Source organism: Dreissena polymorpha, chromosome 1 (assembly GCF_020536995.1).
Source record: "Dreissena polymorpha isolate Duluth1 chromosome 1, UMN_Dpol_1.0, whole genome shotgun sequence".
Taxonomy (NCBI): Eukaryota; Metazoa; Mollusca; class Bivalvia; order Myida; family Dreissenidae; genus Dreissena; species Dreissena polymorpha.
In genome coordinates this window covers 22,699,280-22,726,171 of record NC_068355.1, presented here as the reverse complement: position 1 = coordinate 22,726,171, position 26,892 = coordinate 22,699,280, and the positions used below count along the sequence as shown (strand labels likewise).

The 26,892-nt window shown below is 35.3% G+C and overlaps 1 protein-coding gene across 2 annotated transcripts in view; it reads left to right on the top strand.

The window, feature by feature from the left end:
- Window positions 1-26,892, top strand: part of LOC127874187 (uncharacterized) — a 365,429-nt gene that overhangs the window by 294,843 nt on the left and 43,694 nt on the right. Inside the window, exons 3-5 of one of the 2 annotated variants that reach the window (XM_052418395.1) lie at window positions 17,873-18,225; window positions 19,684-19,743; window positions 23,613-24,330. In XM_052418395.1, the coding sequence (XP_052274355.1) occupies window positions 17,873-18,216 (344 nt within the window). In that variant the 3' untranslated portion in view covers window positions 18,217-18,225; window positions 19,684-19,743; window positions 23,613-24,330. Of the gene's footprint in view, window positions 1-17,872; window positions 18,226-19,683; window positions 19,744-23,612; window positions 24,331-26,892 lie in introns of those variants that run through there. The other variant, XM_052418385.1, reaches the window with a different exon arrangement.

The following is a 26,892-nucleotide window of genomic DNA, read 5'->3' as shown; positions in this document are numbered from 1 at the left end:
AAATTCATAATTTTTTGACAAAATCGTGCATACCCACTTTAATAAACCTGGCAAACGTCATTTAATTGTGTTGGTGTGTTGTTTTCATGAAAACACATTTATGTGTTGTTTTGTGAAAAAATGGCAGTTTATATACCTGTATTACAATCATGTTAGATTCAAATAATATAAAGCTTTTAGTAGTATGTTGTTTGTTACGGTAATATCCAACGGTCAGTTATAATGAGGCATGCTATTACTTCATATGCATTGGAACTCCAAACTGTTGGATATGACATCAATATGACAATTATGATATTAATTCGCTTTTACGATTTTGTAAGCATTTATGAACAAACGCTAGCAAAGTTTAATACTTTGATGCCATCAAAGTCGGGACCTACAAGGATTTCAGTACAGTTAATGACACCAACAGCAAAGTAGATTACAGTTATAGTGCAGATTTAGTAAAGCAAACTCAAATTTTTGGATAAGGCCAAATAAAACATAGTCCAAGCTAATGAATGCACATAATGATCACTTAAGAAGTAAAAATGTTTATCTTGACAATATTTTGGTCATGGTAAAATTTGGGTCAAGCGATTTCAAAAACCTAGTCAACAGGGTTAAGGTTACGCACATATTGTTACAACTGGACCTAGTCAACAGCTTTAAGGTTACGCACATATTGTTACAACTGGACCTAGTCAACAGGGTTAAGGTTACGCACATATTGTTACAACTGGACCTAGTCAACAGCTTTAAGGTTACGCACATATTGTTACAACTGGACCTAGTCAACAGGGTTAAGGTTACGCACATATTGTTACAACTAAACCTAGTCAACAGGGTTAAGGTTACGCATATATTGTTACAACTGGACCTAGTCAACAGGGTTAAGGTTACGCACATATTGTTACAACTGAAGGAGTTACCCTTATGACTCAATGTTGATGAAATTTAGTCAGAAATTGTATCATCATAATATCAGTACAAAGATCAAATCTAAGTAAAGTGTATTCACAACTAAGGCTTCCATGTAAAATCATAGAAAAAGGTAATGAACACTATACTTGTTTGTTTGTTTTTTTAACCAAGTCAAATGAAACATAGCCTGAATGGTTTAGTGTCGCATGGTTTATATATATTATATAAATACAGTGATTTTTTTTGCTCAAAATTACAGCCGATTTTAGGCTGCTTCCCAATTGCGAAAATCCACATTTTTTCCCAAAAATCATACCAAAATTTCCCAAAAAGAAGCCCAATTTCCCACACCCAAAATTTTTTTTTTTTTTTAAAGAAAAAAGTCTTAGCTGTAGATCTCAGCTTTATTTTTAAACATCCTACAAAATATATTAATTTAATTTAGTCCTTTTTTTCCATAAATCATTCCTAAATTTGCAACTTTTATTGATTTAAAAAATCCCTAGTTGACCAGATTACTTTTCTAGAAAACCCCCTGAATATTCACTTAAAAACAACATCAATTCTGTTACTTATAATCCTATTTATAATGCTTAATTTTTCAAAATTTCATGGTTTATCGCGCTATTTTTCCCAATTTCACGGTTTATCGCGCTAATTTTCCCAATTCAAATGGTACAGGCTGTAACAAATTCAAGCAAAAAAGTCACTGAAATATTAACATAATATTCAACATCAGCACATTCATTTCTAAGTTATTAAACGTTTACCACTTTACCACTGGAATAATAGCAGTAAATTGTATGTCTTTGATACAGCATTGTATACCATGCACAGTCTGTCCATGATCCCATAAATAAATATTCCTTTGAAAGACTTATGTTGACAAATATCTCAGATATATCTTGCTTCAATATTAAGCTCACCTGATTTCTCAGGTGAGCTTTTGTGACCGGTCTTTTTCAGTCGTATGTCCGTCTGTCCGTTAACATTTGCTCGTAAAAACTCTAGAGGCCACATTTCTTGTCCCATCTTCATGAAACTGGGTCAGAAGCTTTGTCCCAATGAAATCTCAGCTGAGTTCGAAACTGGGTTGTGCTGGGTCAAAAACTAGGTCACTAGGTCAAAAAAAGAAAAAACTTGTAAACACTGTAGAAGTCACATTTCATGCCCAATTATCATGTTACTTTGTCAAAATGTTTGTCTTTATGATATCTCAGTTGAGTTAAAAAGTGGTTCTGATCCATTGAAAAACATGGCCGCCAGTGAGCGGTGCAGTTTTCCTTATTTGGCTATAGAGAAACCTTGTAAACACTCTAGAAGTCACAAGTTTTGCCTAATCATCATGAAAGTTAGTCAAAACAATGGTTTTATTGATATCTCTGACGAGTTTGAAAATGGCCGGGATCGGTGAAAAAACATGGCGGCCAGTGGGCGGGGCATTTTTTTCTATATGTATAAAGTGGCAGTTTTCCCTATTTGGCTATAGAGAAACCTTGTAAACACTTTAGAAGTCACAAGTTTTGCCTAATCATCATGAAAGTTAGTCAAAACAATGGTTTTATTGATATCTCTGACGAGTTTGAAAATGGCCGGGATCGGTGAAAAAACATGGCGGCCAGTGGGCGGGGCATTTTTCTCAATATTTATATAGTGAAAACATGTGAACACAGTAGAAGTCACATTTTTCGCCCAATTATCATGAAATTTGCTCAGAACATTTGTTTCCTTGATACGAGAGTTGAGTTAAAAAATGATTCCGGTCAGTTGAATAACATGGCTGCTGGGAGGGGGGCAGTTTTCTCATTATGCCCCCCCCCTTTCAAAGAAGAGGTGGTATATTGTTTTGCTCATGTCGGTCCGTCCGTCCACCAGATGGTTTCGTGATGATAACTCAAGAGCGCTTATGCCAAGGATCATGAAACTTTATAGGTACATTGATCATTACTCACAGATGACCCCTATTGATTTTCAGATCACTAGGTTAAAGGTCAAGGTCACGATGAACCGAAATAGTAAAATGGTTTCCGGATGATAACTCAAGAACACTTATGCCTAAGGTCATGAAACTTCATAGATACATTGATCATGACTCGCAGATAACCCCTATTGATTTTCAGGTCACTAGGTCAAAGGTCAAAGTCACGATGACCCGAAATAGTAAAATGGTTTCTGGATTATAACTCAAGAACGCTTAGGCCTAGGATCATGAAACTTCATAGGTACATTGATCACAACTCGTAGATGACCCCTATTGATTTTCAGATCACTAGGTCAAAGGTCAAGGTCATGATGACCCGAAATAGTAAAATGGTTTCCAGATGATAACTCAAGAACGCTTAGGCCTAGGACCATGTGATTTTCAGGTCACTAGGTCAAAGGTCAAGGTCACGGTGACCTGAAATAATAAAATGGTTTCTGGATGATAACTCAAGAACGCTTATGCCTAGGATCATGAAACTTCATTGGTACAATGATCATGACTTGCAGATGACCGCTATTGATTTTCAGGTCACTGGGTCAAAGGTCAAGGTCACTGTGACCTAAAATAGTAAAATTGTTTCTGGATGATAACTCAAGAACGCTTATGCCTAGGTTCATGAAACTTCATAGGTATATTGATCATGAATCATGGATGACCCTTATGGATTATCAGGTCACTGGGTCAAAGGTCAAGGTTGCAGTGCCAAAAATCGTATTCACTCAATGGCTGTCAAGGTCACAGTTACTCAATTTAGAAAAATGGTTGCCAGATGATTACTCAAGAATGCTTATGCCTAGGGTCATGAAACTTCATAGGTACATTGATCATGACTCATAGATGAAATAATGATGAAACTTGACCAGGATGTTTGTCTGGACAATATCTAGGTCAAGTTTGACATTTAGTAAAGATTGAATGAACCAACTCCTCTCAGGTGAGCGAACTAGGGCCATCTTGGCCCTCTTGTTTACTTTCTGCCGTATTTGTTTACCCCATAGATTTATACCAGATTCCCATATATATTGTTTGAGATGAATTTTTATATTGACAGGTGTGTTCAAACACGACTGATAAGCCATCTTGGCTTTCAATTGACTGCATATTTAAGCAGAAAATGAAATAGTATAGGTCATGTTATATTTCCACACTATAATTACCTAATAAGATAACATGTATAACGATTTATTTGCACTGGGTCATGAATTTGTAATGCTGTGTCCTCTCTGTATTTCTTGCTCTCTATAAACCACAATTCCTGGAAACTAAAAACCAAGATGGCTTCTGTCCTGATTTTTGCACTAAAGGTTCAATTCACAAAATATTGCATTCTAGCAGACTCTATATAACATATACCATACATTTGTTTTAGTGTAAAATCATGAAACAGACTGCCACACACATGCATTGGCGACCGCGTTATCAGAGTCATATTCTTATTCAACATATTACACTGCAACTCCCTTACATCGCAATCCGTTATATCTTGCTGTCTATTATATCGCGAGTAGGCTATGGCTCCCAAAAAATCCGGCAAGAATGATCACAAAACACATTAAAAAAAAAAATTGTTGACAAGTTATAATCTGACAATATGCAAACTGCGATAACAACCGGTTCTGGCTAGTAATTGATCACCCGTTATTTCACGGCTTATACTTGACACGCAGTGAAGCGTGAAAACAGACCGTAAGTGACAGTGTTGTTCTAACATGGATTGAGTTATTAGTGTCTCATTCTCGATAATAATGTCAGTTTATTGCTGAAGATAATGCGTCTGAGGAACATCTTTTACCGGGCAAAATCAGAAGCCCGGTCGTTATTGAAACAAACTGAATTGACTGACTACTTTTTTGTGACCGAAATTGATGTGTTTGTTATATAATTTGTAAATAAATGTATGTTTATGTTTTACGTAAATGTGTATCTATGCATGTTGACGCCATATATATATATATATATATATGTACACATGTCATGTCCACGGAAATTTTGTTAGAACTGCGCATTCTTCTTGTGGTGAATCTCGTTGTGTCTGTAAATATAAAATAAAAACAACTTTAAATTATATTGGTTTGTTTCCTGTCTCTTGCTTGAAACGGACCATCTGTTAGAGTAGATTCGAACGTTAGCACAAGTACACTTCATACGTCTTTTTACGTATATTACGCTGATCGTACCTGAAAAAAAAATTAATAATGGCATTTCAATTTCCACGGTAATCAAAACTTTAATAACCATATTACTTTTATACAAATAAATATTTTGTTGTTGTTGCACAAAAGTACATGTAAAGTTGGTTTGCAGTTAGGCCTAAATTAAAATTGAGTTTGTTTGCCCTTTACCGACCGACCCACTTTTTACCCCCCGACCCAAAAATTTTTATTGCGATTTCTGAAACGTATTTTTTTTATTTTCGTTTTTTTTGACGATGATAAAAGAGCCGAAAGCAATATTTTTTCATGCGCGTATTTATATCCCTGTCTATTATTATCGCCCCTGACCGATCTAGGTCGCTCCAATGGTTGGAATTTCATACGCCCCAAGAGCGTGTCATTCTACGATGGAGCATAGGTTTTAGATACAAATAAAACTCTCTTTTTTTGGAAATGTATGAACTGAATGTCACAGAACAAGTGATGAAGTGTTTGAAAATTGGAATGCAGTCTACTCTCAAAGAAAAATACATCTAACAGTTACAGGATTATCTTTCGAAAATGCAAAATAAAAGACAAACATGATTTGATTTATATGCAAGTGGATCTGTGTTTAATTGGATTCATGTGCATATTCTGCTTTATTATGTTTGCCACACTAAACAGTTTACTGTAATGGCATGTTAGTGAAATGGATATGTAAAGGTAAACTTATTTAATTTATTAATGTCTCTTAGCTAAATACATCGACAACACTCAAGTATATATGTTTAAAGCGTTAGTATATCCACAAACTGAAACTAACACCCTTAATTTATTTCCCCAAATCAAGTTTTCATGCTTATGTTAGTTGCAACAATACAACTCCCAGCTATTGACCCTCTGAGCTGTACGTATGTACTCATAAAAGCTCAGAGCATTCAAGAAGAAATAATGCTTTATAATAATGTTCAGTTTGCCCTTTTATGAATTTATTTTGCCATGCTGAGACTATGCACTAACCTGTCAAACACTTAAAATTGAGGCCTGTAAAAATTTCAACTGGCCTGTGAATTGTTTCTCCTGGTAGGCAAGTCTGGCCTGTAAAATGTGACGGTCTTTCGCCATGTCTGAATTTTTCCATTAAAGGCTTTGGGCTGTCTTTCTACATTCCTTCAATGCTTGTTGCATGCTAATTAAGCCCAATTTAAGGGAAAGGTTTAAGTTAAAAATAAAAGCTGTCTGGTTGTTAAATAATTACAAATGCATTTGAGCAATTAACATCATATAATGAACAAATATTTGATGTAATAACACACAAGCATGCATTTGATATTAATATATGCAAGAAACATCAAACAAGATAATGTTAAGCTACATAGGGCTTCGTACACTGCAACAGTGCTTTAATAAAAGTGTTTTAAATATTCATAGACTATTAGTGTATTAAAAATATAATTTCCCAAATAAAATAAAATAATTTTCCTACCTACCTACCCACCTGTAAAATTTAGGGTCCGTAAAGGGCAAACCAACAATATTTTAATTGTGGCCTTATTATGAAACAAAGATAACGCAGCACCGTACATAAAATGAAAATACCGATGAAATTTGACACATTAACTGCACATCAACTGCTTAACAACTAAGTCAGACATGTCTTGATTCATATCGCGCTCCGAATATATTGCAATCTTTGGACCCCGTCAATCGCGTTATAATGGAACTGTTGTGTACTTCTATTTAAACCCCCAATGCTTTGAACTGTCCGTTTCAAGGCGGTGACACCAGCTTTATTCTTTAAATGGTGTTTATGTTTCATATTGTGCTGTTTCGCACTGTTGTGATGACATAATTTATATTGACTCTAAATAATAGATAACTGTACATACATTTGTATTTTATCCCAAACCACAAGGTCAGGCAATTTATATGTGTTGCATTTCATAATATACAAAGCTAAATCAGATTATGCCCATTCTGTAAAAACTGGCTGAGCCTAATTACAGTTGGGATAAACTCCGTTTGTTGCCTGCAACAACAATGACTCTAAAGTCCTACGTCAAAGTCACAAAAGACACAATGTGTCTATCACTTCATCGTAACTCAAGTTTTTGCTCTAATATTGCAGATGTTGGCAATGCAAAACGAGGCATGGTTGTTACAGAGCAGCATATATTAATTGCAGTAAACGTGGGTGTCATGTGGGTGTTACTTGCAGAAAACAGTGAATGTTCTTCTATAAGCAAGTGTACATTTTTCTATAGCTCATTTACATTTATTGTATTAAAATAGGTTGTAAACAGCAATGATGTAGCAATATTGCATTGGATGTGGTGTAACCCTAGCCATAAGGCAGTCTTGGGTCGAACTTCACTCTGGAAGTCTTTCATTATCTATTCCGATGGCACCGAGGACTAGTTCAGAAAACAGACTCTAGGGTGTCTTAATTAAACCTTGGGCTTTTCAGCAATCAAGCTAAAATATATGTGTTGTCATTAAATGTGTTAAACATAATTTCTAACCATTTTTCATTTATCTTAATATAAACAAATTGAAAGGCCTTTACCTCTAAGTAAAACCTAAGTTGTGCTAGTCCCCTACAGGGATCTATATGATAGGAATGCCTATTGTCCCTCTGCAATAAGTCACGCCATTAGTATGTCTGTAATACGTGTGTAAAACTTGCCTCAAATGATGTGCAGAAGCCATGAGTCATTGATGCTGACTCAAGGTCAGGGTCGTACTTGAAGGTTGAAGGTGTGCGCCTAAATTTATTTTCTGCTCAGTATGTCCTTTACTTTTTGGTGGATTTTCATGAAGGTTATTGGCTTCAATATTTATGTCTTTTAGATTATGTGCAGAAGTCATTAATCATTCGCTTCAACTCTTTATCAAGGTCAAGAGTTAGATCCTCTATTTTCATGTCTGATCAATATCTCCTATACCCATGTAAGGCTTTTTATTAGCTTGGCTACAATTTTTAGGTCATTAAGATGATGTGAAGGAGGAACGAGTCAGTCACGCCTGTATAAGGTCAAGGTCATACTGCAAGGTCAATATGTATAAGTTTTAGCTTCTGTTTTGAGTGGAGGCTGTATCTCCTATACCCATGGAAGGAGTTTTATTTATCTAGACTACAATGTTTAGGCCATGGAGACAGTGCAGAAGAAATGGTAGAGTCCCACTGGCTGAAGGTCAAGGTTGTACTAAGATAATATATATTTTTAACATGTTCATTCTATATCTACTATACACATTGAAGGATTTGTATCAAGTTTTGCAAAAAGGATTAGTGATTGGGACAATGTTCAAAAGGCATGCGTTAGTAACACTTTCTCAAAACAAAGGTCACCACTTCAAGGTCAAAACAATCTTTGTGGAGGATATTGCTGTCTCTTGGGCTGCCTTGTTTATTGTTATATTGTTTTCATCAGAATTCAACAGTCTGGTAAATCGGCCTCAAAAATAAGTGAATCAAATCTGAAAACTTTTCAGTTGAAAGGCGTTTTAACTTGTAGGTTGCCCCATATTATGTGCAATTTTTAACTTGTAGGATGTCCCATATTACGTGCAATTTTTTACTTGTAGGATGCCCCATTTTATTATGTGCAATTTTTCGTAAAGATATTATATTAAAAATGGTATGATGTTTTAATTGTAAAAATAGCCATTTGTATTTTAAATACTTAACATAGCAATTACGAACAGTTCTGTGTTAAAGCAAAATTAAGTGACATTGATGATAAATATACAATTTGTGTCCTTCACATACAACTTGCTTTTTTACATTGTACATAAATGTCGGTCCATTAATCAATATGCATTTAAACTCACTGCATTTTGCCTTCCAATCTGTTAAACATGATCTAATTTTCAATTAGGTATCTTCTTTTCCACAGTTTGAAATATAATATCTTCAATACCCACGTGACCCAATAGTCCCCTTACAGTTTACATAGTTACACTGTTCACTGATGTCATACCATTGAATGTCATTTGACAGTTTATTTGGTACTTGTTTAGTTCAAAATACTTGATTGCTTATTGAGGTTGAACTTGACTTTTGTACAGTACAGATTTTGTGATTGATTGACTTTTAAATACACAAAGATTTAAATCGTGTCTTTTCTGGACTAGTTATTCGTATTCACAGAGATACTGTGAAATTAATAATTTTCCTCAACTTAAGCTGTTAGTTTTGTGTGCTTAAACAGTCAGTTATCAAAATGGCGGGCTTGTCTATGTCTTCACTTGCCATAAGCTCTGACGAGGTTAAGGATTTTATTTGTTCCTCATGCGAAGAGCAAGCAAATGCAGAATTTTACTGCAAAACATGTTTGAAACTGTATTGTGGGAAATGTATTCAGTTGCATGATAAGTGGTTTAAAAAACATTCAGCTTATGGAAGGAATGACATGAAAAAATGGCCAGTTTCAAAAGAGGTGGAGGAATTTCTATTAAAGTGTGAAGCGCATAAGGACCACAAAATTGAAATGTTATGTGATGACCACAGTCAGCTGTGTTGCACAAAGTGTGCCTTCAATAATCACAGGTAGTTATAAAATACTTTGGCACAAATAAGTCTTAAGATATCAATGAACTATGTCACAATTTAACCCTTAACCACTTAGATACGTATTTTCATGCATTTTTAGTCGTGCTGAAAGTTAAATTTAATTAAAGACCTTTCTTACTAGATTCAATTTTTTAAGGCTTCGTCTCCAAACCTTAGGTTACTGATGAGCAGCAAAGAGCATCAAACCTGAACAGACTGCAAGTTACTCGCAGGCTGTTTTGGTTTTATGCTGTTTGCAGATAGCCATTTGCACCTTGCTTCTAAGTGGGAAAGGGTTAAATGAGAATTTAGAATTGTCAAGTTGTCAATTTTAATTTATGGTATTTTAGAAATTACAACTTTTTTCGCTTAATTGTTTTTGAAAAGTATGAAATACTTAGTAATGTTAAGACTACACTTTCATTCTTTTTTTTTGGAAATAAATTATTAAATTAATTTTTAATTTTTCAAATTGCTGCTTTAGATCATTTGCTACAAAGTAACATTTAATCATTTATTCATGATGCTCTGAAACCATGTGGGTGTTGTTTCCTCATGTTGCTCATCAACATTGATGTATCGGAACAATATTGATTTTCTTACCGTATTTGTTTTTCTTTGGAAAGTAAGCAGAAAAAGACGTGATCTTCTACCAAGTTTGTTAAAATTATGCCTCAGGGGTCAAAACTTGCCTTGCCAAGGGTGAAAAGATTTCTATTGACTTATATAATAAATAGTTCCGTTTGAGATCTTCTCTGAATCCATAAAAGTCAAGATCTTCTCTGAATCCATAAAAGTCATGGGTTTGATAACAGTTTTTAACATTGTATGGTGGTCCTCTGGTAAGTTTGTTCAGATCTTGCCTCTGAGGTAAAACTCTCTCTCTCTCTCTCTCCCTCTCTCTCGAGAGAGGAGAGAGAGGAGACGAGAGAGAGAGGGAGAGAGAGAGAGAGAGAGGCGAGGAGAGAAAGAAAGAAAAAAGAACAAAGAAAGAAAGAGAAAGAGAAAGAAAGAAAGAAACAAAAGAGAACGAAAGAAAAGAAACGAGAACGAAACAAGAAGAAAGAAAAGAAAGAAAGAAAGACAGAAAGAAAGAAAGCAAGAAAAAAACTCCCCCTCCCTCCCTCCCCTCCCTCCCTCCCTCTCTCCTCTCTCTCTCTCTCTCTCTCTCTCTCTCTCTCTCTCTCTCTCTCTCTCTCTCTCTCTCTCTGTCTCTCTCTCTCTCTCTCTCTCTCTCTCTCTCTCTCTCGGTCATGCTCAGGTATGGGAGGTCTTTCAGCATGGAGTTATTATAGAACAGATTTACATTATACACTGGGTTCTTTGTCTAAAGTAGATCACATGCTTGATTTTTATGATTGTATTGTTTTAACTTGAAAAACAATGTGCATTCAACACACATTATGAGCTCTATCATCACTGTCAGACCAGTAACACTGCATGAGCAATTTTCACAAGCATTTTAGACAAGACTACCTTTATGTGTACTAGAATTCTTGTCTAGTGTTTTGTTTCCAATATTGAAGAAATCTCTATCCAGCTGCAATAAGAAATTAAAGCTGTCAAGAAACTACTTATGATTACCTAGATTACTTCAATTACCTAGAAAAAGTGATTGCCTGGTTTAAGAGCCCTATATATTGTTATGCCTCCCTTCGAAGAAGAGGGGGTATATTGTTTTGCACATGTCGGTCCGTATGTCCGTCCATATGTCCATATGTTTACTAGACTGACGGGCGTACCATATGTCATTTTTAATAGGCCCGAGCTATAATTTACACGCCCAGGCCACCGGGCGTGCGCTTGTTTCGCAGACTGCAGATACATTTCGTCTCCAATACGTTCAGGGTCAATGCTTGGTCAGTAAATTGTCAGGGGAAGATGGACTGTAACTATTAATAAAGTCCTCATGTTGATAATACAATATTGCTTTTTATGTCCCCCACTACAGTAGTGGGGGACATATTGTTTTTGCCCTGTCTGTTGGTTGGTCTGTTGGTTGGTTGGTTTGTGCCAACTTTAACATTTTGCAATAACTTTTGCGATATTGAATATAGCAACTTGATATTTGGCATGCATGTGTATCACATGGAGCTGCACATTTTGAGTGGTGAAAGGTCAAGGTCATCCTTCAAGGTCAGAGGTCAAATATACGTGGCCAAAATCGCTCATTTTATGAATACTTTTGCAATATTGAAGATAGCAACTTGATATTTGGCATGCATGTGTAACTTATGGAGCTGCACATTTTGAGTGGTGAAAAGTCAAGGTCATACTTCAAGGTCAGAGGTCAAATATATGTGGCCCAAATCGCTTATTTTATGAATACTTTTGCAATATTGAAGATAGCAACTTGATATGTGGCATGCATGTGTATCTCATGGAGCTGCACATTTTGAGGGGTGAAAGGTCAAGGTCATCCTTCTAGGTCAAACATATTGGTCAAAATTGCTCATGTAATGTAACTTCTGCAATATTGAAGCTAGCAATTATATATTTGACATGCATGTGTATCTCATGGAGCTGCACATATTGAGTGGTGAAGGGTCAAGATCAAGGTCATCCTTCAAGGTCAAACGTCATATAGGAGGACATTGTGTTTCACAAACACATCTTGTTAAGATATCAAATAACAATCCCATGAATTTTATGGAAATAAATTATTGAAAACCTAAAATATATTGGTAAATGTTGTTTGTCTTGCATTTGTCTTTCAATTAACAAAATAATATAGTTTGCATGCTAGATCTGAAATCATTGAATTGTCTAGCCACACATACGTGACATACATGTACGCACTCAGTCTGTTTGAAAATCTTTCCTGTAATCCAGAATAGGCAACTGACATTTGCTATTTTGCTATAAATAACACAGTGTGACTTCAATTTTCTATTAGAAAGCATTGTGGTTTGATGTTCCATTTACAAGATGCACAGATTTGTAAATAACATTGTCATGTACAAATGGGTCTTATGCAATATGCTGCCAGCGTAGCTCCAGTCCAGCAGTCTTTTCAGGATATGCATTATGTAGAGGATACTCAGGAGATATCACGAAATCTTGAGCTACGCTGGCCAAATATGCTATAAGACCAATTTTTGCATGACGGGGATGTAATAGTGTTATTTAAATGTGTTTAAAAAAATGTGTCTTAATCAAACATTAAATGTTGTCGCTGCAGTCCATTCCTGATCTCCAATTCAAAACGTTTATAAATAAAGCGGGTGCACTCTTAGTAGAAACAACTTTTATTCTCTAAACGATTATTCGTGACCTCTTTTCCAACGCCGTTGTTACATGTATGTCAACGTGTAAAAGCCGGATCAGCAAAATCAGTGGGGATCTGTACATTTTAAATATAAAAAATGGATTATTTTGCAGATTTTTAGGAAAATATGGTATGATAAACAGAAAAACAGGTTACTGTCCCATCGTTTTGTAATATATCAGGCTCGGCAAGAATAAAATAACGGCGCGGCAAGCCTCGCCGTTATATTATTCTAAGCCTTGCCTGATATATTACAAAAAGATCAAGCAGTAACCTGTTATTCTTTATATCTACTAACACTATTATGTGATTTAAAAAACATAAACTTTTTACAAACATTTCATGCGGTGGATATTATGTGACTTTAAAGGAAATAAAACCCACAAAAATTCTTAAACCTTTGTTTTTATTTGCATAATTTAGAAAAGCAAATGTGTGTATATTTGTTGAAAATGTGCAGTCCACTGTGTTCAATATTAAGTACACTTTTAATACTGTAAAAAAATGTGTGTAATATAATCATAAACATGTTTTGTATCTTGGATTTCATTAACATTAGGAAATTAACATTTTGAATGTGAAAAACGCTCTTGAACAGCGATTGGCTCTTGCTTTGCTGCCATTTAACCATTTTTTTGCAAATAATGCAAATAATGCGAATACAATTAAAGTATGTTTTTGACAAATTTTAAAAAAGTTGTAATTTTTCTTATTTTGTGTAGTATAAAGTAAATTGCAAAATTATTATTCATATATCCCAATTTAAAAAAACACATCATTGCCACTAAGGCTTGCTACTGTATGGTATTTCAATATCACATATAAATAAACAATAAACCAATCTCTCGGATCCTCCTTTAAAACAATTTACAATGATGTCTTTTCTTTTCCACTAATAGATCATGTGACAAGAACAAAAGCAAAGTAATCACAATAGGTAACATAACAACACAATATATTGGGACATAGCAGACCATGAGGTTGCATGTCATAATAAGCCACTCATCACATGCTAGATTGTTCATGCTGAGACTTTAGACCATGAGGTTGCATGTCATAAGCCACTCATCACAGGCTAGATTGTTCATGCTGAGACTTTATGAAATAGAGGACCCTCTTTTAAGAAGCCGTGTTATTTTGGTTGGCATCTGTCCTGTGGTCCGTTTGTATATTGGTCTGTAGACAAATTGTTTCCACATGATGTCTAGGGAATACTTCGTCCTACAACCATGCAACATATTTTATGTTTACATGCAGGAAGATTAAGAGGTAAATCCATGTTTCGGTCAATAGGTCAAAAGTCACAGAAGCTTATAACATGAAATTACATGTATAAAGGTGTCGCAGTCAGTTTACGTACCTGTTATACCAATCATAACAATATTTTAAACAGATTTTCATTGTCATAAAACACTGTACATGTAGGACAATTGGACATTCTTCATATATATCACAGTACTGCCCTTATTAAATGCTTTCATTCATTGACTTTTAATCCACTTAAGACAGGTGGTTGTGAACAATACATTGACTTTCATCGATGGCTTATTTAAAAATGTGTGGGAATATACATAAACTAAAAGTCATGCCTCTTTTCTTGCATTTGTTATTATTGATAGTGTGGTCAAGGTTTACAATATTAAAATTGAAAACAGTATAAACAACTAGAACATTGTTTTGAGTACATGGAGACCTCTACAATCCAATTTGTCCCACAACTGCACAAATGTCTTAAAATTATGAACAAATATATGGAGTTGCACAAGTTAGCCTGATGATTAATATGTTACTGTAGAAGTATCCCTCTATTTGAGTAACGATTCTCACAATTGAAAAAATATTATCATTTGGTTAAAGGGACTGTCACATAACTCTTCTTATGTAAAAAAAAAACTTAAAAAAAATATCAAGGTGCATAATTTCACATGGTGGGTAATACTTTAAGAATAGTTAATCCCTTTTCAGCTGTTTTCTTTGAGTTACTCACAACACAATTTTAAATGTGATTTCTTTGCTAAACAGGGGCCATAACTCTGGGTATGTTGAAAAAAGACATACCAAACTATGCATGTGGGTTGAATTACACAATGATAAATATTTATGTAAAGTGTTAGTCCTCTAGTAGCAATACTATTATGCCCCCCTTCGAAGAAGAGGGAGTATATTGTTTTGCACATGTCGGTCTGTCCATATGTCCGTCTGTCCGTCCACCAGATGGTTTCCGGATGATAACTCAAGATCGTTTAGGCCTAGGATCATGGAACTTCATAGGTACATTGATCCTGACTCGCAGATGACTTGATTTGAGGTCACAAGGTCAAAGGTCGAGGTCAAAGTTACCCAAAATAGTAAAATGGTTTCCAGATGATAAATCAAGAACGCTTATGCCTAGTATCATGAAACTTCATAGGTACATTGGCCATGACTGGCAGATGACCCCTATTGATTTTCAGGTCACTAGGTCAAAGGTCAAGGTCACGTTGACCCGAAATAGTAAAATGGTTTCTGGATGATAACTCAAGAACACTTATGCCTATTATCATGAAACTTCATAGGCACATTGATCATGACTTGCAGATGACCCCTATTGATTTTCAGGTCACTAGGTCAAAGGTCAAGGTCACGGTGACTCAACTTAGAAAAATGGTTTCCGGATGTTAACTCAAGAACGCTTACGCCTAGGATCATGAAACTTCATAGGTACATTGATCATGACTCGCAGATGACCCTATTGATTTTTAGGTCACTAGGTCAAAGGTCAAGGTCACAGTGACAGAAAACGTATTCACTCAATGGCTGCCACTACAACTGACAGCCCATATGGGGGGCATGCATATTTCACAAACAGCCCTTGTTTATTTTACACTCTTCACATATTTTAAAATGTCATTTTTGTCTAAATAGGAGACACTACTACAATTATGATGAAAACAACAGAAACAAAATATAGAGGTGCGCATTAGCTCACATGCCTGGTTACTGTACTTGTTAAGTTGCAGGAATACATGTTGAGTTATATATGACAAAAAAGTCATGCAGATGGATGGAAAAGTGCAAATCTATATACCCCCATATTAAGCCCAAGAAGCGTTTATTTATTGTCCATGTATGTTTTTATTTAACACTTTATTCTTGTTTGAAGCATTACATAATATCACTTACTATTCCTTAGTATGTAAATGTATTAATTGTTTATTTCAGCCAGTGCAGTAAAGTGACCCAGATTTCGGAGCTGACCAACTCGCAGCCCACAGGCTTAGAGGGGCTGTCAGTGGAGCTGGAAACTGTCCTGGGGGAAATTAAAACCCTGCAAATCAGTCAGAAGGCCAGCATTCAGTCATTGCAGAGATCATATAAGGAACATAGTGCAGTTATGATAGAGCAAATGCGTGGCAATTTAAATACTTATATAGATGAATGTGATAATAATTCTGTGGGTACATCAGGCGGAAATGAGCAATATTTAAAAGAAGAGATGTGTAGGAGTGTTCTCTCTATCGTGAATGAATTTGATAATATTACTACGAAGGAACTTAACGAGATGAAAGATGAAGTTATAAGCATAAAAGGGTCAGTTACAAGTTCTATTCATAAATGCACCAGTGTTCACAATGACTTGTCACAATTCCATGAAATTGTTCAGAAAATTGGAGATAATAAGGAGCTCTGTCTTATAGCCAGCATAAAATGTAAGCATATAATACAGCAAGCATTGACTCTGCTAGGAAAGTCAGGCAAGGCGTTTAACGTCCAGCGGAAGTCTGTGCACAATGTGAGAATACCAAGTGATTCATATGAATGTCGTATCACAGGCATATGTGTTCTGACTGATGGGCAGGTGCTGGTCGCAGACGGGAAGAATAAGAGGTACAAGCTGCTGAACCAGCAGTACCAGGTGGTGAGTCACTGTGATGTGACTGAATATGTATTGGACATATGTCAGATCACACCCAGTGAGATTGCGGTGGCTCTGGATAAGAATGCTAGCAACATACATAATGTCCAGTTTATCACAGTCACCCAGAGTCAGCTCACATTTGGTAGGAAGCTTGAGTTACAACATAAATGTGAAGGTATTAACCACCACGAGGGTGAACTGTTTATCTGCTCTGGTACTGCTCTGTTCAAGTACACACTATATGGCAAACAGGTCTGCAGACTCTATGAAGAAGAATCTGCTTATGACTCGGGTAAGAATCATGGTGAATTCATCTTGATAACATACCTATTATGCACAGGGATTTTTCTAGCCATTGTGAGAAAAGAAGTTTAGTCAAATTGTGTTATTTTAAATCCATACAATGACAAATTTGGGAATTTTTATCCACTAAATGAACCGAATTGGTATTTATTTTTTTAATCAACAAATATTGACCCATTAGGCCTTTATCTTGTTATTTTGAAAAAAATAACCATATAAATTATAGTTATATACTTTGTGAGATAATAATAAAATGAAATTCAGATGTAATAGCAGAAAACCCGCTGATGTATTATAAAATATTTGTTATATAATTCATATGTGCCCTTGAATACTACAGAACATTGTAGACAAAACAAGATTCAGAAATATTGATTTATAATCATGAGTAATGAAGTATTTTGACTGTCACTACATGACATGTCTATAAATAGAAACTGAGTTCCTGGGAAAGAGACACTTTCTGACCCTGTCTTAATTTTGTGGTTGTTAAATGATTGTACATGTACAATATGTTTACCTGTTGATTGAACTGAGCAATTGTTTTAGTATGTGTAATTCTTTCCATCTGTGTAATTTTGCTCTAATTCATATCTTACTCACCAGTCGCATTTCAACATTTCAAACGTTTACACAATAGCTCTGCTACTGAAGTTTATTGTCACGCTTAACTATTGAATCATTGAAATGTATGCATATATTTTAGATGTGTAAAGGCCTCTTTATAGCAACATATGCGTAATACAATATCACTGCAGTATGTGTAATAAGATTATTTAACATTTACATTAATTCAATATCTTGATGTTACTCTGTTTTGCAGTATACAAGTGTGCTGTGAGTCCCACAGGGGACAGGCTGTACATCACCAGCCCCTCCCAGCACAAGCTTCTCACCCTGGCCAGGGATGGCACACTCCTGGCTACATACACAGACCCAGCACTAGATGTCCCATCTGGTCTACATGTGACCCCTGCAGGCCAGGTGCTGGTCTGTGGATGGCACTCCGCCACTGTACTACAGGTGGGCTGGGAGGGAGAGAGTAAGCTGGCTAATCTTGCTACTTGGGGAGTGTGGTACCCACAGTCAGTCTGCTACAGCAGCACCACATCATCCATCATTGTGGGACAATATAATGACAACATTGTGGTGTTCAGAGTGGAATAGTGTGAACATGTATGTATTAGTTGTTGTAATTAGCGATTAGTATTTCAATGACAATGTGTTGTTTAGCATACCAACATAGTAGTGTGTGATGTTACAATACAACATTAAGTGTGTAGTTAAAGACACAAATAATTTATGTACACATATTGTTATCTTATTATACAATGTGAGGGTTTTTGTTTGAACATAAGATCTAATGCATATTATGTTATGTTGTCATAACGTTTGTGTCATTAAAATTTAGTTCTTGAAAACTTTGCATGAAAAAACGAAGCATTTCAACTGAAAATTTAATATTTCTACATATATGCACATGTACATAGCAACTGAGGCTATTTTTAGACTTTCATTTTCTATAAACACCGTGATGCCATGTAAGAAATGTATATGGATGAATACTTTTTTAATAAAGTATGACATTGTTTATAGTGCTGCAACAATACGCCAAAAACCGTATTGCAATATATTGTAAGTTCAAAAACCCGTATTGCAATATATCGCAATATATTGCTAACTTGTACCAAAATTATAACTTGCCAATTACCCAATAATCCCATAAATTCCAATTTTAAAGCAAATTCTGGTAAATATTTACTATAAATGTGCTCAAGAATAATAAGAAACACAAACATTTGCAAATTTTCTTAAGTATCAAATACATTTTTGCAATTATTATTTAAAGATGTGATGAAATAACGTCCAACCGGGGCGTTTTTCCCACTGAACACGCGTAATTCAGCTGACGTGATGTTCCCGTTTTTATACTACACAAAATACATCCATACTTTCCATGCGACGTTCTACATGTCTGTATAATTTTCGCGTGCTTTTTATTGAGACAAAGGATAAAGCACTTTTTATTTGACGCTATAATTTTTTATTGTCGCGTTAGCATTCAAATTTGGAAGCGTGTTTCCAAAATTCGGATTACAAATAATGCTCAAATCAGAATCGAACGAAACATTTACAGCTGTGCGCAATTAATTCAACGATAATCTGTTTAAAAGCATCAAATGAATGCTCCCATGTAACAACGCTACTCCGTATAATACACTTTTTAGAATGCTTTTTTTACGTAAAAAATAATTTACACTGCTTTGTTTTGTTTACCTTTTTATCATTATTTTGGATGGCTTTTCTAGACGAAATGTGAATGAATTTTTGTAAAATTTTCGTACCGGTATGATGAAAATCATATCGCAATACAATATGCGGATTGCGTATTGCGATATGTACCGATATACCGGTATATTGTTGCAGCCCTAATTGTTTAAGTAATCTTTGGAGGAGTATATATTGATATTTTACGCAATGTTTACAGAAAGGTAACACTTGATGTGAGATTTCTTAATTTGCCATATTTTATGATGTTTTACATGTCTTATTGATTTTTATTACATTTATATAAATGTGTGTGAGTCCTAAATATACATACAAGAAATACATCAAGCTCTTCTACTGCTCCAGTTGCTGCTGACAGTCGGGACAACGATGCTGAGGATGTGGGGGACAAGCATGACGCAGAAGGTAAAAGAGACGCTTTGTCAGGCCTTTTCTTGGCCACTTTGGGAAACAATGCAATTTTGGGATTTTGAATTTGTTTCGTGCTAAAAGTCCATTGATTTGGGAAAAACACATTTAATATAAGTATTAATAATACTTCAAATGATAGGAATAAATTCCTATTATAATAGTTATAAACTTTGTTAGATATAATTGAAATATAATTAAGATATAATTTTCATAAGGAACAGCATATAACATGCTTTGGGTATGGGTCCGTTAAACAGACCCATGAATACTCAAGGAAAAGCACTGCTTGTGTATTTCCTGTTTATTAAGATGAGGTGGAAAAAAATAGTATGAATTTACATAAGGTAAAATATCCTTTTAAATTGTTTGTTTTTTGTAAAATCATATAAATTCGTCCGCATGTTATTTTGTGGTTAAAAAAAGACTTTCATGGACGTGGTAGTTAATGTGTGACTTTCTCAGTTTGGAAACAATAAATATGGAATTTGTGTCAGTTATTTTCCAGTGTGTTTGTATTTAATTTGTGGATCGTTCAACCCTTAAAATCAATAAAAAATAATGTCCCACGAATAATAATGTTTTTGCAGTATATAAATGAGTGAAGTGGACGAGAATGATATGATATGATTTCACAGAAGGTAAAATGGCGTCTATTCTTGTGTATATCGTGTTTTCAGGACAACTTATTTAACTTGATGATCAATAACTCAAACCCTTCTCCAGCTCGATGCTTTCCAACTTACCGATACATATACCCCAGAAACATAACACCGCAATAATTTCTGTCACCCCCATGCAGGCCTTGAGTTTTTATAAAGCTGTGAGATATTTAATTAAGCCTATTTGATTGGAATCTATTCCATCTAATGCCGTATAAAGTCTGTTTGCGAGGAGGTGTAAAGTTTTCATTGTGTATACAGTGTTGTTTTTTTTGTCAAAACAGGCCAAGTCACAAGGGAGCATGATTGACATAAAACCACCATTTTTTCACGGGATATTATAATGCGTTCTTGTTACTTACATGCAATAAATGCATTTTGTTTTATGGAGTAAACGAGTATTGAAAAGTGTAAAGAAAAATAATTAAATGGGAAAATTTGTATGGGAAAATAATTTAAACAAGCAAATTCGTTGAATTGATAGCCCACACCAATATGCTTCTGGACACAAAAGTATTATATTTGACACTCAAAACAACATTGTTTCAAGAAACAAAGGGCCATAACTCCGTTATTAACAGATGGTGTACAATGCCATTTGGCGTGCATCATCCTCTTATCCATATATATACTCATTTAATGTTTCAATAAAATCCGCTAAAGCACTTCAAAAATATGGCTCCGGACACACATAAAGCATTTTTCAAGATACAAAGGGCCATAACTCTGTTATTAACTGATGGTGTACAATGCCATTTGGGGTGCATCATCCTCTTATCCATATGCATACTCATACCAAGTTTCAATGAAATCCGCCAAAGCACTTCCAAGATATGGCTCCGAACAGACGGGCAGACTGACGGAAAGACGGACAGACGGAAAGACTGACAGACAACGCCAAAACAATATCCCTCCGCCTATGGCGGGGATAATAAAAAGTACAGAAACTCGTATTGAGCACTCTAAACTCACAAATTCGCACTGAAAGAAGCCCAAAAACGTTTTGATAATATTATATTTCTTCTTCGATATAGCATATAAGAAGTTTACAGCATATTTTCTGTATTCTGTTATATAAGTTAATGTTATTTGCTCTTGAAGGCCCTTTATAAATCTAAGCATCGACAATGGAAGCCATATGTCTTATCAGGCATTATTATAATAATTTTCATTGTTCAAACATTTCTATGTGAAGGATCGATCTAAAATTTGGCATGCACATTGAGGACAGATGAAAAATGATAAGGAAGTGCATATTTTTTGCGTTTTAAACAGTTCAGGTTTTCTTATAGGTAACATTATACTAAATAATCGTTTTATGTTGGGCTGTTCTCAATAAAAAAAAATCATATTTTACTCGAGGCCATGTTTTACACTTTAGACTGGTGTTCTGCCTTTATCTCTTGGATATATTGGAAGGGAAAGAAAAGGTGCTCACTATTTAATCCCTGACATATGATAAAGTTAAAGACTTAAGTACAAATTTGACCTGAAAACAGTTACATTGCACTAGAAAATGGCCGGAAAATTTAAGGTGCAAAAGAAGTAGAGTTTGATTTGAGTAAAGTTAATGTTTGGTTTTAACATGACATATCTTTTTTATTGCTTAAATTGATTCAGCTTAGAATGAACTTTCAGTAAAAGTATGGTTATGGTGGTCTCTATGTTCAAAATGTTGCATTTATTTTCTCTTTAATTTGTCGCTTTTACATTGAATTATATAGGGAAATCATTTAGTATATTGTGGCCTTTAATAAATTTAGCTTACACTAACAAGGGAGAGAACTGTCAATATGTACCAGCAGTGAGTTGTTGCCATTAAATTGTTTCATATTTATTAATTTGTAATATGTCTTACAACTTTTATGACATGATGGTTTACTTTGGAATTGTTGTCTAGTGTGAATTTAAATTTCGAAGAAGAGGGGGTATATTGCTTTGCTCATGTCGGTCTGTTGGTCGGTCTGTCGGTCGGTCCGTCCATCAGGTGGTTGTCAGACGATAACTCAAGAACGCTTGGGCCTAGGATCATGAAACTTCATAAGTACATTGATCATGACTTGCAGATGACCCCTATTGATTTTGAGGTGACTAGGTCAAAGGTCAAGGTCACGTTGACCAGAAATAGTAAAATGGTTTTTGAATGATAACTCAAGAATGCATACGCCTAGGATCATGAAACTTCATGGGTAGATTGATCATGACTGGCAGATGACCCCTATTGATTTTCAGGTCACTAGGTCAAAGGTCAAGGTTACGGTGACCCGAAATAGTAAAATGGTTTTTGGATGATAACTCAAGAACGCATACGCCTAGGATCATGAAACTTCATAGGTAGATTGATCATGACTTGCAGATTACCCCTATCGATTTTGAGGTCACAAGGTCAAAGGTCAAGGTCACAGTGACCCCAAATAGTAAAATGATTTTAGGATGATAACTCAAGAACGCTTTTGCCTAGGATCATGACACTTCATACGTAGATTGATCGTGACCCGCAGATGACCCCTATTGATTTTGAGGTCACTAAGTCAAAGGTCAAGGTCACAGTGACAAAAATCGTATTCACACAATGGCTGCCACTACAACGGACAGCCCATATGGGGGGCATGCATGTTTTACAAACAGCCCTTGTTTTTGTTGTTATGCAGGAAAAACTTGCTAAAAACATCAATGAGCCGCGCTGTGAAAAAATAGGGCTTAATGCATGTGCTTAGATTGTAGTCCCAGATTAGCCTGTGCAGTTCGCACAGGCTACTTAGGGACAACAATCACCTCTTTAAAGGTATGTTTTGTTGAAAATAAGTATCTTCTTTTGTGAAAATCCAGTATCGTTCCGGATTTGCTTACGTGGATTTCACATGCTAAAATGGGACGAAAGCTTCTAATATTGATGAGCGGCAATTTGGCTTATACAATTACACTGAAAGTAAAGTAAGAATAATTATTATGAATTTACAGGTTATTAAAGCATTAGCCAACACTTAATGTTTTAATACGAAATGGTTTAATTGCATTAATTTTCATTAATTGCTATTTAGGACAAGGCACCAATTAAATTCCAAATTAGAAATTCAGATAATTATGTTTTGCTGTTGAAAACCTTCACATCCAATCAAGAGGCATATATGTAGTGTATTATACATTGTAATATAAAAATGTGTTACAAGTTCATATCCCCCACTCTAGTGTTGTTGTTTTCAGGTGAGCACCAGCATTGATATCCAGTTGGCCAAGCAACAGCACCAGTCCGGCCTGCAGGAGCCCCAATACTAAATGATCCTTTGCCTTCCCTGATCCCTAGCTCCTCCCACTGGACCTCCGGCCACAAAGGGTCAGCATCATAACACAAGTCTGTTCTGCAATAAATCCTCAGCACGTCAAGTTTTCACGCGCTGTTATGAACAGCTGAAATGTCTGTGTTGAGATTTCCCCAAGCAAGCCCGAGTAGTTTTGTTTAGCTCTAGTGCCCGAGTGGGATGAGTGTTACAGAAGCGAGACGTTATAGCAGCACCTATGGTAACGCTAACAGTTAACGCTAACAGTTAGTTCTCACTGTGGACATCACGAAGAATCTCACAAAGGATTAAACGTTGAATAGTTTGTTTAATTCTTTATAAGACAGCTATATATTCAGCGAGGAACGGGAGCAAATCAAGGAACAATCAAAACTATTCATTCAGAAGTATATCTGCTGTAGATAGTTAGGACAGTAGAAGGGTTACGGACTATCCTCAGCGCACAATATATTCATGTGGTGTGCCTCAGACGCGAATTCCCACATGATTGAAAACAAGTTGCTAAAAGTAAACACGTACGGTTTTGCACTCCGAGCCCAAAGGGCATCGCATTGAATTGAGACTAAAGAAGGCTTAAAAACGTGACAACAGTTTTGTTGTATGGTCCAGTACGCCCTTCGACTCATCCCGAAGTAAATCAGAACTCAAACTCGGCCCTTAACAATATCCGCGAGGCCAGCATAAAAGCTCAGCTTCTGAGCTTCAGGTGAGACCTTACAGTGTTATTAATTGTGTCAAAGATTGGGCCTAAATTCAGCCCCATTCCTCAAAAAGTCTAAAAAAAAATATAAATATTTACTGGTTAAAATTTACAATGCAATATTTGCCAAAACAAGTGTTTGATAGATTGCAACAATGAGTCACTTTCCTTATAAAGCCCTATATGTTGAAACTTAGTACAATTAAAATACAAATCAAAAATTCTAAATTTATAAGTATTTGTGTTCACGTATAACTGATTATGATCTAATACGATTTTTATTTAAATTAGAAACCGGATGTTTGCAAAGACAAAATCACTATACTGCTTTCATATCTTTATGCACACACTTTCAACGCCAGTGACTAAACTTTACATCTAAGGTCTGTCTTACAAAAACAATGGCATAAAATGTAGACATCAACTAGTATCGATTCAATATCACGTACATATAATAGGTTTAACCATAATAGGCTATAATTACTAGTATAATGGCCCCTGGTAGCAAGACAGAGTATCATATACTTAATTCACCATAGACTTTCATCTGTTTTTGCATTTCTGTCTAATCCATAGGTAATACGTGTTTGATCAAGTACTCATATACTTACAGTATTGTGTCTTATGACGTGTTGTATTGTCTATTGCAAGTTGTTTAGTCTCGCGTAATAAGTTGTGCACATTCAAATGTGTACAGTCTCATATTTTAAGTTGTTTAGTGTCATGTTAAAAGTTGAATTGTTTTACAGTTAAAGTTGGCGAGTATCACATTTAAAATTATGTAGTCTTACATTTTTAGTTGTTAATTCTCTCATTTAAAGTTGTAAAGTTTCACAATTAAAGTTGGTTTAGTCAAAACTATTAAGGGGGAAAGGATGTGGTGGACAAGAATAACCTGAATACGCAGAAGGTAACATAGACCCTTTGTAAGACCTTTTCTTTGTCATTTTGGGGAAAAATGCCATTGTGGTTTTGGAATATTTTCCTGTGAAAAGTCAATTGATTTGGAAAAAACTAATTTAATATCATTCTTTCTAATATATCAAATTATACGAATAAAATCATTTTATGATAGTTATATACACTGTAACTCCAATATAGCGCGGTCAATGGGGTCCAAGCCGCGAAACAGCGTTATAACGGATCCGCGTTATAGGTTTTGAGCTCATTTACTGCAGGGCGCTATAAACAAAACAGGTATAGAATAGCCTATAATATAGGTCATGTATATATATATTGCCATGCTGTGTTGACGCAAATACATGCATATAAACCGAATCGTATCGATAACAGTATACATACCGCTTTTCTTATGTGCACATTTATCCGATAATACAATAAAATTGCAACATCACTTAAAAAATAATAATCTTGAACATTAATGACGATAAATGTTTAAGAAATTCGTAAACACAACCGTACGCATATATGCCATTTTCAGAAGTGTTAAGAGTACAGTGCATTATGGGGCAGAGCTTTCATTGGACGAGCAACTTTAAATTTAGATTGAATGCAATACGACTCATGTACAAAAATTGTTTTATTGCGTCATACGCATGCAAAAAACGTGTTTCTCTGGGACTTTCTGATACCGCGCGAAAATGAAAGTGAAGCTCTGTTAACAATTGCTGGTACACTGCGTTCGCATGTAAATAAATCGTCTGCATTATTTAATTTCTTATACACGAACTGAAAGATTAAATGACGTAATACTAGAACGATAATAAAATGACAGAAAAAGTTGTTTTATACAGTAGGCAGTGTATTTCACAGCCGCTCATTTAATATAGTCAAACTGCAACCATATCAAAGAAAGAATGTTTCAATCGTTTTGAATTACTTGAATTGTATAACTATCCCTCTTGCACTTAACTTATGGAAGTTATCGCACTGAACCGCTCTGATGAGGAAAACATGTAATAAACACTGACTCGCGAGTTTTTCACACCTTTATTGACATTACACAACAGATTAACACCAATTAGCTGTCGGTGTTGTTTAACCTCGTGGCGATTATAATCGGTTCAACGGACGGTTGAATAAAGCAATCAACATAACTGTGATTGCCGCCATCTTTGAATTGTCTGAAAATACATGAAGTTGCATTATACGGATTTGAATCAGAAATAAAATGGAAGGTTGGAGAAAAAATGGGATCCAAGCACCCTCCGCGTTATATTGGATTCAGCGTTATAACGGAGCGCTTTATATTGGAGTTACAGTGTACTTTGTTAGATCTAATATGATGAAGTATGATTGAGATATTATAATTATAATGCATAAAACCGGGAACATCACGTCAGGCGATTTACGCCTGTTAAGTGGAAAAAAACGCCCTGATTGGACGTTTTTATCACATCTTTACACAGTAACAGATATGCCAAAATTTGACAACAAATGGTGAATGTTTGCGTTTCTTGGAAATTTTGAGCACTTTTATCTTAAATATTTATCAGAATGTCCTTTTTATAATGGAATATACCGG